General features: G+C 50.9%; 1 protein-coding gene across 1 annotated transcript; it reads left to right on the forward strand.

Moving 5' to 3' along the window:
- Positions 1–251: 251 nt before the first annotated feature.
- Positions 252–11,600, forward strand: LOC123091445 (cytochrome b-c1 complex subunit 6-1, mitochondrial). Its single transcript, XM_044512953.1, has 4 exons — positions 252–459; positions 10,476–10,560; positions 11,163–11,252; positions 11,355–11,600. Coding segments are annotated over exons 1-4 (210 nt in total). The 5' UTR covers positions 252–457; the 3' UTR covers positions 11,388–11,600.
- Positions 11,601–13,574: the final 1,974 nt, after the last annotated feature.

The raw sequence follows: 13,574 nt of genomic DNA on the forward strand, positions 1-13,574 counted from the left end.
ACGAGGTTGTTTCAGTGGACTATCTTTTTCATTGGAATTTTTTCAAGAGTTATCTTCTCTATTAGAATCCTATTGAATTGGTGCGTAGAAATAACATTTCATTATATACTTTCACGTATCATCTCCCAACAATATATTTCAAGTATTCATTTCATCATAATTAATTTCATATAAATGGAAATCTTACATTTTTGTTTGGGAATTTATTCACTCCAAAAGGAATCTTGTGGGCCAAAAGAAATGAAAGCCCACAGCCCAATCTCCAGTCCAAAGAGAGCGATCACTCCCTCACCCACCCACCCCCCATCCCCGTCGTTCCTCCCGTGGTCCACGAACCATTTCCCAAAATTTCCCCACTCGCGAACCCTAACTTCGACCAGCCTCTCGCCCCAGATCCCCTCCCCCTACTCTCACCAGGAGCAGAACCCACCCGCTCGGACCGCTCCGCGTAATCGCCATGTGGGTACTCCTCCATTTCTGAGCCCTCATCTCCTTCCAGTTCGTTGCTCGGTAGCGTCTGAATATAGTTTGCCTGCTTCCCGCGATCCGTGCGTTTCGTGTCCTTTGTGCGTGTAGCTGCATTGGTTGTTTCCTTTCGGTCGAAGCTATATCGATGCAGCTACGGATTTGCGCCAGAAATCCAGCGGGTTGGGGTATGGTCCGGTTGGTCTCTGATGGGTCACGGCAGGGAAATGATCTGGAATGGGGAGGAACAAACTTGCTCTGTGGTCTTGGGGGTAGATTGTGAGCTGCCCTGGTGGCTTTCCGTGCGTGTGGGCAGCTCGTTGCTTGCTTTGGCTTGGAGAATCGTGAGCTCGATGCTATCTTCTGTAAGAGCATCTCCAGCCGTTGGCACCCCCAAGAACACCACCGAACCAAAAAAGTTGGTGTCTTGGGGGTCATCCGGCGAAATTTGGCGAAATAAAGAGGGCATCTTTCCAGTCACACCCCATCTCAAGCAAAAGTTTGTGAGGAGAATGATTAAGTGGGCCAAAAAAAGGACATGTGGTGAGACACGATTCGCCGAAACTTCCGCCGGCGCCCCCAAGAGCCCCCCAGCGCGCCGGGTTTTGCCTGGGTTTGCCGGCGCTATTTTGACGTCCGGGGGGGTGCTGGGGGCGTGACTGGGCTGTTTTTCGGCGAAAAGCACCGTCCGAGCCTAAAACCGAGCCTAAAAAGGTGTCCTGGGGGGCGTCTTGGGGGGGGGGGGGGCTGGAGATGCTCTAATGTGTGGTGATACACTGCATCTACTGATGGAAATGTGTATGCATCTGCTAGTGCCTAGTGGGCTCTAAACCAGTGTGTTGCAATAATTTTGACTACTGCTTTATTGAGGAGGTTAAAATGCATTTGAATGAAATCCCATCAAACGTAGAATTGGGGTGTCTTAGAGCATCTCTAGTCCATCCCCAAAAGCTAAATATGGGGCGAATTTTTTTGGTTTGGGGAATTATCACTCATCTGGCACATCCCCCATTTCCTTTAATCCCCCAAAAAATAGCTTTTCATCCCCCTAAAGTTCCCTGCAGCCCATATTTGCTCTGGGAGAGGCACTTCTCAGTAAAAATGAGGAATACCGCTCGACCCGCTCGTCTCCCGCCCGACATGCCTCCGCAACCCGCGCCACCGGCCGTTTGCCGCCCCGATGACCAGGGAAATGGATCCCCTGATCTGTACTACACCTCCGGCCACCCTTTGCGGCGCTGGAATCCCGCCGGCGGTGGTGAATTTTGTCTCTGCGGCGGCGGCAGCGGCACCATTGCTGCGGAGGACTACTTTCTTCACCATGGACAGCTCGTTCTCTACAGCCTGCAGCAACGCCTTGTCCTGCGCCTCTTAGTCCTTCTGTCTCGCGGTCGCTCGTTATCCACATATGCCTTGCATTTGTTCAACTTGTCCATGTTGGATTTCGCTAGTTGTTTCATTTCAGTGGACAGGTTCTGCATACAACAAGGTATATATGAACTAAAGTTAAACAGTAATAGTAGCCACTTGATCACAAGAAACAGGGAAGATATGTCAAGTCGTCCATGAATTTTGGAATTGAAAGAGCACTTCTTGAGCTAGAACATGCTTCTTGGCAGCTTGCTCGCCTTGAGCTTCACCACCTCGCGGTACTCCTCAAATTGGGACAGTGTCTGCTGCGTGTTGTAACAATGGAAATTACCGCAACATGATTCTTGCATGTTGTAGGTGTTCAATGAATCGCGCAAGCCAAATGTGTGCAAATTTGAGCTTTTGGCGGATTAAGCTTGGGGGATGGACTAGTGAACAGAAGTTTAACCCCCCAAAATATGGGAATTAAAGGATGGGAAATAAGATGAGGAATTAACTTATGGGGGATGGGCTAGAGATGCTCTTAGATCCTTATCTTTTAATCACGCTGCTGCGCTCTCGTGTGTTTCATCTTAGAGACCACTTAATCTTGATTAATGCATCTGATGGAAGATATGGTGTTCCAGGGATAGGTAGGAGGATATGATACCTGAACCCCAAATGCATTAATGCCCCATCTGCGGCTCTTTATGCATGCTATGTTATTATGAAGTCAGAGTTTTGTGCTTCTGTTTTACATGGCTAGCTTGTGCTTGGTTTAGAAAGATTAAAGCAGTATGTAAGTAGCTGGATTGTTTACCTCCTTTCTATTGGAACTAGATTGAGGTAGCGTCAGATTTCGCACCAAGAATCCAGCGGGTTAGTGTATAGGATGAATAGTCTCTCGTGGGTGGTGGGTCACAGATTCAAATCAAAGAAAGTACAAGAACAAGATCGCTTGGTTGTCTTGTGGGTTCAGCGTGCCCTATAGCTGTTGATTAGTACTACACAGCTAAGATAGCTGCGTAGATAGATGGACAGTTTCTGGCATGGTGGGCAGATTGATGTTTATTTTACTTGGAGAATCAAGAGTTCGGTGTTACCTTCTACGTTGTAGGGATGTAGTCGTGTTGTACAATCCGCTCCAACTCCATCAACAATTGGAAATGTATATGCTGCTAGTATGTCGACTGTTAGTAGGCTCTAAACTAGTGCATTGCAGTTCACACTGCATGTCTGCATGGATAATTTTGAGATGAGATCCCTTTCTTACTGTATTTCTAGGGTTAAGGTGCATTTGCCTTGAACCCCATCTTATCTGGAATTGGGAGGTTCTAGTCATATCCTTGTTAGCAGAGCATGGTGCCATGGTCTCCCTGGATGTTCATCTTTGGTGATGTCTTCGTGTGGTTATCCTCTGATGTAAAAGACGACGTTCTAGGGATAGGTAGGAGAAAATAATCAGCCTAGAATAGAACAATATGTCCTCTGTTTTTAAGGCGTCCGTAAGGCGTCGCTTAGGCGACGCCTAGGCGTCAGGGCGCCCTCCAGGCTCAGGGCGTCGGCCTTGCCTTAGACAGTCGTGTAAGGCGTCCGCCTTAGGCTGTAAGGCGTCTGAAGCGTCCGCCTTAGCGCCGCCTTGCACGCCTCAGACCAAATCGGACGCCTTAGCTTGTCAGGCAGGGAAACAGAGATTGCAGGCGGGAAAACTGACCTGGGTGTTAGACCTTTCAACCTGAGCATTGATAGTTGTGGATGACACTAGGAGAGTTGGGACAATTTTCGTTGGTTTATTTCTCACACAATGCCATGCCAACCCGAGGGGTTGGGGATACATATTTATAGGCTGCTAGCCAGCCAAGGCATATGCTAAGATGCTGCCAAGATGCCAGTCTAAGATGCTAGTCTAAGATGCTAGTCTAAGATGCTAACTGACAGTCCTTGATGGTCAAGAAGAGAACTCTATCCTAACAGCCAGTCCTTGATGGTCCAGGACTTTATCCTCCTAACTGCCACAAGGACCATGTGCTGCAGCCCCACAAGGACCCTAGTACACAGACTTATCCATCATTCTCCCCCTAAGTCTTGTACGTCGTCTTGTGGGAGAGTTGAATCATCCCAATCCTGGAGCAAAGTTCGAGGAACTTGACCCTCCCAAGGGGCTTGGTGAGCAGGTCTGCGAGCTGATCCTTGGTGTTGATGTAGCTCGCCTCGATGCTCCCTTCTTCCACACAGCTGCGGATGAAGTGATACCTCAGTCGGATGTGCTTGCTCCGTTCGTGGAACACGGGGTTCTTTGCCAGGGCCAGGGCGGACTTGCTGTCCACCAGGAGCTGCACCGTTCTGGTGTCTTGAACGAGAAGATCACCAAGCAGTCGAGCAAGCCAGAGCGCCTGAGTACAGGCGGTGGAGGCCGCTATGTACTCAGCCTCACAGCTGGACAGGGCCACCACCTGCTGCTTGACTGATTGCCAGCTCACGAGACACTTGACGAGGAAGAGGAGGATCCCGCTCGTGCTCTTGCTGGTGTCGATGTCGCCGGCGTGGTCGCTGTCGCTGTACCCGACGAAGTGTGCCGCCCCAGGACACCTAGGGTAGTGGAGGCCGTGGTCGAGGGTCCTTGCTATGTAGCGGACGATCCTCTTCACTGCCTGCTGGTGTTCCGACGTTGGTCGCTCCATGAACCGACTGACATAGCCGACGGAGAATGCCAAGTCCGGCCGTGTGTGAGTGAGGTAGCGAAGGCTCCCCACAAGGCGTCGGTACTGCGTAGCATCCACTTCCTCCGTCGTGCTGTCGCGGCTCAGTTTCAGCCTCTCCTCCATCGGAGTGAGAGCTGGATGGCAGTCGGTGAGCCCAGCTAGCTCAACGATGCGCTTGGCGTAGGCGGACTGTCGAAGCGCGATCCCGGAGTGGTCCTGGTGCACCTCAATCCCTAGATAGAAGGAGAGGAGCCCCAGGTCACTCATCTGGAACGTGGCCTTCATGTCTTCCTTGAACGCCGCCACCTCTGCACCTTTGGTGCCGGTGATCACCAGGTCGTCAACGTAGACGCCCACCAGCAGGGCATTTCCTCCACTCCCCCGTCGGTAGACGGCAGCCTCATGCGGGCTCTGCTCGAAACCCATCTTCTTCAGCGTGGAGTCCAGCTTGGCGTTCCACGCCCTGGGTGCCTGCCGCAGGCCATAGAGAGCCTTGCGCAGGCGGAGCACCTTGCCCTCCTGGCCGGGAATCGTAAACCCAGGTGGCTGATGCACGTAGACTTCCTCCTTCAAGTCGCCGTTGAGGAATGCCGACTTAACGTCCATGTGGTGGACACGCCAGCCCTCCTGGGCAGCCAGCGCAAGGAGAAGTCGCACGGACTCCATCCGTGCCACGGGAGCGAAAGCGTCGTCGAAGTCGACTCCTTCCTGCTGCAAGAAGCCTTGGGCCACCAAGCGAGCCTTGTGCTTGATGATGGCGCCGGCTCCATCCCTCTTCAGCTTGAACACCCACTTAAGGGTGATTGCGCGATGACCACGGGGGAGGTCAGCGAGCTCCCAGGTGCGGTTTTGCTCGACCGCATCCATCTCCAACTGCATCGCGGCGCGCCATGCCGCATCTCTCTCGGCCTCTGCAAAGGACCGTGGTTCGCCGTCCTCACACGCGAGTTGTAGCTGCGCCTCCAGGTCATGTGGCATCAGTCCCGGCACCGGCTGGTCGCCGAGTAGATCATCCATCTTGCGATACCGCAGCTGTTCGCCTCCATACCATGCGTCGACCCGCTCCTCGTCGTGAGTGAGCGGGGAAGCGAACTTCATCGGGTTGTGCTCCGCGTGAGCTGGTGCTGATGAAGACGAGCCCGGAGTGGCGACCGCCGGGGCTGGAGTATGCGGCGTCGCCGGTTGTGGTGTCGTCGGTGTAGCAGGCGCCGGAGTCGATGTAGTTTTGGGGGCCGGGGTAGACGTGCCCGGTGAAAAGGAGCTGCTTGCTCCCCCAGCTTCCTTGAAGTGAGCGTACTCGACAATGAAGTCGTCATACGTCGGCGTCGAGCCGTCGTCCACCGCCTTGTCCCATTGCCACCCTCGCCCTTCGTTGAACACGACGTCTCGCGCTGTGCGCACACGTTGTGTCTTTGGGTCGAGGATGCGGTAGGCCTTTGAGCCCTCCGCGTAGCCGATGAAGACTCCCGGAGTGCTCCTGTCGTCGAGCTTGCCGATGTGGCCGAGCTCCTTGGCGAACGCAAGGCAGCCAAAGACCTGCAAATGAGAGACCGCCGGCTTCCGCCCATGCCAGGCCTCGTACGGAGTTCTGCCGTCGAGTGCCTTAGTAGGAGAGCGGTTGAGGATGTAGACGGCCGTTAGCACCGCCTCTCCCCAGAAGACAGCCGGCATCCCTCTCTGCTTGAGGAGAGCCCGAGCCATCCCCACAACCGTCTGGTTGCGCCGCTCGACGACGCCGTTTTGCTGCGGGCTGTACGGCGCGGAGTAGTGGCGCTGGATGCCCTCATCGGCGCAGTACGACGCGAATTCAGCCGCCGTGAACTCGCCGCCGTTGTCAGTGCGCAACACGCGCAATTTGCGGCCGCTCTCCGCCTCCACACCAACCTGCGCGCGCCTGATGGCGTCCGCCGCTTCTCCCTTACTGCCGAGGATCATCACCCACATGTAGCGGGAGAGATCGTCGACGAGCAGCAGGAAGTAGCGTCGACCTCCTGGTGTGACTGGCGTCACCGGGCCGCACAGGTCTCCGTGCACGAGCTCCAGCTTCTCCTTAGCTCGAAAACTCGCCTGTTGGGGAAAGGGGAGTCGTCTCTGCTTTGTCAGTACGCAGATGTCGCAGAACTGCTCCACATGGTCGAGGCATGGCAGGCCTCGCACCATCTCCTTGGCACTTAGACGCTTCAGGGCCTCAAAGTGAAGGTGCCCAAAGCGCTCATGCCACTGCCACGCCTCGTCGTCTCGACGGACAGCGAGACAGACCGGTTGTGCCACCTGCACATCAAGGACGTAGAGTCGATTTTCACCTCTGGGCACCTTGGCGAGAAGGCGACGCTGGCGATCCCAGCTGCGTAGGACCCATGCTCAATCAGCACGCGTGAGCCGTTCTCATCCAGCTGTCCCAAGCTGATGATGGAATTCCTTAGCGCGGGGATGTAGTAGACACCGGTGAGCAGCCGGTGCTCTCCCATCTTGGTGGTGAAGATGACGGAGCCGACGCCCTTTATCTCCACAGCGGAGGCATCCCCGAACTTGACGGAGCCTCGCGCATCGGAGTCGAGCTCGGCGAAGAATTCCCTTCGACCGGTCATGTGGTGGGTGGCGCCGGTGTCGAGGCACCACCCCGTAGCCTTGTCCTTCCTGGAGCCATCGCCGAGAAGAGCGTGTGCTTTTGGCTCATCGAGGTGGATGAAAGCCTTTGCGACTGGAGTCGCCGAGGGTAGCTCAATGCTTGCATGCGCCATGAACAGAGCCATCTCCTCCTCCTTCGCCTGTGCGACGTGAGCCTGGCCTTGTCGTGGTTGCCGACACTCATTGGCCCAATGGCCAAACCGGCCACAGTTGTGGCAACTGTTGTCTTGTGCCGGCTTGGGCTTGCCAGCGGCGCCGTCCTTGGCGCCTCCGCGGGCGTCACCTTCGGCACGTCCTTGTGCCCTGCCCGGGGGGCCTCTTCGCGCCTTACGCTGCTTGCCACGCTTGCGGCCGCCCGTCGAGGAGGAAGGCTCCCCCTTCTTCCTGTCACCAAGGCTGGGATCCCACTGCTCCCGAGTTAGGAGCAGCTTCCTGCCGGTGGTGACGGGCCCCGAGGGGGGCTGTGGCTCGTCGGTGTCGACGACCTTGAGTCGACCTATCGCCTCCTCGATCGTCATCGTGGAGAGGTCCAGCAACGACTCGATCGAGCGAGCCATCTGCTTGTACTTCTCGGGAATGCACCGAAAAAGCTTCTCGACAGCTCTCTCCTCGGTGTAGGTGGCATCGCCAAACTTCACCATCTTCTGCAGCAGAGTGTTGAGACGGAGAGCAAAGTCATCAACGTCCTCACCTGGCTTGAAGCCCAGGTTCTCCCACTCCTTACGAAGTGCCTGCAGGGTGGACTTGCGAGCACGGTCGCTGCCGATGCGTGCTGCGGCGATGGCGTCCCAAGCCTCCTTGGCAGTCCGCTTGTTGGAAAGCGAGAACTGCATCTCGGGCGGGACTGCGGCGATGAGGGCGTCCAGTGCCCGTCGATCCTCTAGGTGGTCGACGTTGCTGTCCTGGACTGCCTCCCACATGCGCCGCACCTGGAGCCTGACCTTCATGATCCCGGCCCACTCGACGTAGTTGGTTTTAGTGAGGGTAGGCCACCCAACACTGGAGCCAACATCCCTGACCACAGTCCGGACCTCGTAGAGGCCGCGGTCCTGGTCGTTGCAGCCGCCGTCGCGGTGCGCGCCTCCACCTGGAGCGCGGGCGTGCTCGGCTGCCCACTGCGCCGTCCGCTCCTGCGCCACTTTGGCGCGATCTGCGTCGGCGCCGTCGTCCGCAGGCGCGGAGCTGCTGGAGCTGCCGGGGCTGCCGCGGAGTGCCTTGGCATCCGCCGTAGCCTCACGGGCTGCTTTCGCTGCTGCTGCTGCTGCTTCTACCTCCGCCCTGGCTGCTTCTACCTCCGCTCTGGCTGCTGCCAGCTCCGCTGCAGCCAGCCTCGACACTCTTGCCGCCGCCGCAGCTGCTGCTACAGCCGCTCGCTCACGCTCCTCTGCCACGGCGCGCTCGGCCTCTTGCCGGCGCCGCATGCTCGAGGTAGCCGTGTGCTGAGAGCGACCTGCAGACATGGCTCGCTGCAGGGGGGCTGTTGCGTGAAGAGGAGGCTGATGAAGACGAGCTGCTGCTTGACAGTCCGGAGGGAGGAAGGTAACCAGAGGCAGACGGAGCAGCTGCTGCTACCGACTTGGGCTGCTCACAGGAAATGCTCAGGGTGCAGGTTAACCTGGCTATGATACCACTTGTTAGACCTTTCAACCTGAGCATTGATAGTTGTGGATGACACTAGGAGAGTTGGGACAATTTTCGTTGGTTTATTTCTCACACAATGCCATGCCAACCCGAGGGGTTGGGGATACATATTTATAGGCTGCTAGCCAGCCAAGGCATATGCTAAGATGCTGCCAAGATGCCAGTCTAAGATGCTAGTCTAAGATGCTAGTCTAAGATGCTAACTGACAGTCCTTGATGGTCAAGAAGAGAACTCTATCCTAACAGCCAGTCCTTGATGGTCCAGGACTTTATCCTCCTAACTGCCACAAGGACCATGTGCTGCAGCCCCACAAGGACCCTAGTACACAGACTTATCCATCACTGGGCGGGAACACAGGCGCGGGAAACATTGGTTCAGGTGCGACCAGTTATGAGAAGGGGAAAGAGAGAGTGAATCGACGCGAGAGGTCTCTCCTGTCTCCTCTCTGGACCATTGACGGAGGCTTCCTCCTCAGATCTGCGGCAGCCGCCAGCCTCCTCCCTCCGGCCACAGTTCCTCCCCCTCCTCTCTGGCTGCAGCTCCTCCCCATCCTCCTCTGGCGCAACCCTCTTCCAGCAGATCAGCACCACATCAAGGTATGAATTCAGCCCTCTCTTCTCCCCCCTTTCCCCCTCTCCTCTTTCTTCCATCCAGCAGTGTAGCTTGCCATGCTTGCCTGCTCTGTTATGCACAGCTCCTCTACTAACTGTTAGGTGCTGCCTCTCTTATGCACAGCAGTGTAGCTAGATGTGCTTGCCCGCTCCTCATCTGCATCTGTTTCTTCCCAGATCTGCTTCTCCACCCACAAGGCAGCAGCCCCACCACTGCTTCTCTCCTTCCCCATGCTTGATCTGGCTGCTCTGGTGATTTGGCTCTTCTCTCTTTTTCTTTGACAGTAGCCAGGTGTACCTGCTCTGATGGATCTAGCCAATGATCCTAGGAGAAGAGCTACATCAGATGATCCAGCCTGGAAGTATGGGTTCTGGCCAGATTTAGAGAGGAAAGATTTACTCCAGTGTACATTGTGTGGCAAGATAGTCCATGGTGGAGTGAGAAGGCTAAAGCAGCACTTTTCTGGGGGTTCCAGTGATGCGGATAAGTGTCCCGAGGCATCCATGGAGATTAGGATAGAGATGCACAATTCCTTAAACACTAGAAAGTTTAAAGCTATGGAGCGATATATTGATGAGGATGATGAAGCTGAACTTCAAAGGCGCCGTTCTGTCATATACACAAGATGATTTGAGGCCTATGCTTTGGTAACAGTTTATATGTTAATGTTAGTTGTTAAATCTCCTAATTGGTGGCCATCTATTATATATGTATGTACAATTTATTAAGTTAATGCTAGTTGTTAAATCTCCTAATTGGCTGCCATATATTATATATGCACGTGTCTAAGGCGTCGCCTCGCCTTACGCTTTAGCGCTTAGGCGGTGAGGCGCCCCCCCAGCGCCTCGCCTCGCCTTACCACCTTAAAAACATAGAATATGTCTCCTGCGAGCTACCTGTCTACGCAGTGCATTTTATCCCGTCCATAGCTCTTTATGTTGATTATGTAGTTATTAGATGGCTGACTTACAGTTTTCATACCAGAAAGGCCATGTGTTGCACCATTCATAAAAGGTTACGAAACAGTCAATTTCATTCTCTCAGCTTTCATTGTTTCTATTGTTGTTTTACCTCAGGGCGGACGAGGAACCCGTTGATCCCAAGAAGTATCTTGAGGAGCGGTGCAAGCCACAGTGTGTAAAACCACTGTATGAGTATGAGGTGTGCTCTTACTTTCTTTTGTTTTAACACCCTCTTAATTTTGATGGGGGAATTTATGTGACATATTTCCATTATGGAAGTTACGAGAAATGACACTCTTTGGTCAGCATAATTATGAAACTATTTGGCCATGTGAATGTGGAAGTTTTTCCGCTGTGATATTCATGGTATTTTTGTATTGAAGCTCTATTTTAATTTTCAAGTTCAAATATCACCCTTCACATCCTAAGAAAAGTTGCATAGCTCAATTTTGTTACTTTCAGTAGTGACAATCTGTTCAATTATTTCAGTGAAAGTTAAATAATAGCTTGTAGATTGGTGCACTGTGAAGGTTTAATATAATCCTCTATTCCTCTATGATGCTGTTTCCAAAACACAGTATATTCGGTAACTGATCAGAACTACTATCATTTGCTCTGTTGGAACAACACAAATGTCCGACTTAATTGTAAGGTTGAAAACCATTTGGATCTTCATCGACTTAGCAGTATTCTTCTTCATACTCAATTTGATTTTTCATCGCCATGCTGTTTGATTTATGTCAACATGATACTCCTATGTGATTACTTCTCCAACCTGTGTGGTGGCTGTTTGATGCACAGAAATGTATCAAGAGAGTCGAGGCCGATGATACTGGGCACAAGCACTGCACTGGGCAATATTTTGACTACTGGTCATGCATCGATAAATGTGTAAGTACTTTCTCTCAAGTCAGAGATGGATACTGTTAAAAAAAAGCTATAAGAAAGCACTGCCAAGATTGAAAATAACATGCCTCGTATATGCATCTGCAGGTAGCACCAAAGCTCTTTGAAAAGCTGAAATGATATTGGGGCGCTACTTTCAGTGAGTGAGCCTGGTCATTGGCCAGAACTTTGTTCAAGTTGAAATATTTGACGAGTCTGCAAATTGTCCTGTGACTGTGTTTCGATTTCATGAACTTGTAATAAGAGCAACTATCTTGACACTGTTTGCAACCATTGATTTATGTTTGGCTAAGCACTGATGACAACTATAACAATTTGATGTCTGTCGATACAGTTCTGGTACTGAACATTTTTCTCGTCGAGATCATATCCAACACAAATAGACAAGATTTCAACAACACATAGCTAAACTGTGCAGGCACCATGTTATGACCCATGAATTGGAGGTGATTTCTGGCTATAAAAAACATTTGAGGAATATATGTTCTCTAAATGTTTGAATCAAATATTTGCTTGAAAATTACATGAAAAGAAACAACACTTTGTGATCATTCCACTTCTTTATTTGTTATCTATACTCCCTCTGTGCTGAAATATAATACAACAACAACAACAACAAAGCCTTTGATCCCAAACAAGTTGGGGTAGGCTAGAGGTGAAACGGCCCTGCTATACATACGACACATTTGCATCGGATGACTGTATGATCATATGTGGCAGCGCTGCAGCGAGTGTGCATGCACGATGGGTTTGGGTTTGGGCTGGACTCTAGGCACGACGGGTTTGGGTTTGGACTGGACTCTAGGCACGGCCAGGAAGGATCATACAAATCGTATGCACACAGTCGTCGTGTGTGAAGCAATTCGGAGAGGTGAAACCCATAAGATCTCACGACCAACTCATGGCTTTGGCACATGGATAACAAGCTTTCACGCATCCCTGTTCATAGCTAGTTCTTTGGTGATACTTCAATCCTTTAGGTCTCTCTTAAGAGACTCCTCCCATATCAAATTCGGTTTACCTATGCCAAAATATAATGTATTAAAAAAATTACAAGTCAATTTTTCTATGTTTGGCCATGTGTAGAAAAAAATATCAACATATAAAATACCAAATAAATAGAATATGAAGAAATATTACATAATGGATCTAATGATACTAATTTGGTATTGTATGTACTACTATTTTTTCTATAAACATTTTTTAAATGGCCTATAAACATTATCAATGTACTCCCTCTTCCGCGTTTTTCAAGACTCGCCTTTGACTATTGATAAGATTAATAGTACATGGGATATATCATTGGAAGCTACTTTCACATATGAATTTGACGGTATGCTTTGTGTAACTTGCATGCCATATATTATTGCTCTAACATTTGGTCAAAATTAGCTTCGAAAAATGCATTAGGCCCTATATACATGGAAGAAGGGAGTAGAAACATTTTACTTTTGAAAATGGTTTGCCTTGTATTTTGGAACATAGGGAATATGTGCTCATGGGCCCTCCAAGAATTACAACATTGTTGTATCATTGTGTTGGTAGACTCAAATCATACAAGGTAGAATTCCATGATATACAATGTGAGTTTTTTCTTCTTCTAAATTTAAGCTTTGTCGAGAACCAACAATTTTGCTTGCACGATGAGAAAGGTTGTGCCTCTAGCTCACCATGGATCAACTATAGGCATGTACCATATTAATGCCATTATTCTTTATGTGGAAGACACATTCTTGTCAGTAACAATGCACATGTGCTTTTTGAAGATCTCATCAATCTTGAAACTTTGCGACTCCATTTTTCAGTAGAATTTGTATGTGCGCGCGAGAGAGTGAGCGTCTACATTCTACTTGGTGTTTCTTAAAAGAAACTCTTAATTGTTGATGGTTGACATTATCGGCAAGTACAAATGGACAACCACATTGATCGACAAGACCTCAGACTGATTGTGTGCGTTCATATGAATAAGTCCTTGTGTATTTGTCCGAGAGACTTTTACTTGTTGGAGAGGCATTGCCGTAGTTAATGAAGTCACTTAGACTCCGCATTCTTCTCCTTGAGCCAATTTCACGAGCTTGCCCCAGATATTCTTGGTGGATCTTGGAAGTGATCCATGGTCCTTCTGAAGGAAATATGCCCTAAAGGCAATAATAAAGTTGTTATTTTATATTTCCTTATTCATAATAAAAGTTTATTATTCATGCTAGAATTGTATTAATCGGAAACCTAAATAAGTGTGTGAATACATAAACAAATACCGTGTCCCTAGTAAGCCTCTACTAGACTAGCTCGTTGATCAAAGATGGT

This window comes from Triticum aestivum, chromosome 4B, assembly GCF_018294505.1.
Source record: "Triticum aestivum cultivar Chinese Spring chromosome 4B, IWGSC CS RefSeq v2.1, whole genome shotgun sequence".
Lineage (NCBI taxonomy): Eukaryota > Viridiplantae > Streptophyta > Magnoliopsida > Poales > Poaceae > Triticum > Triticum aestivum.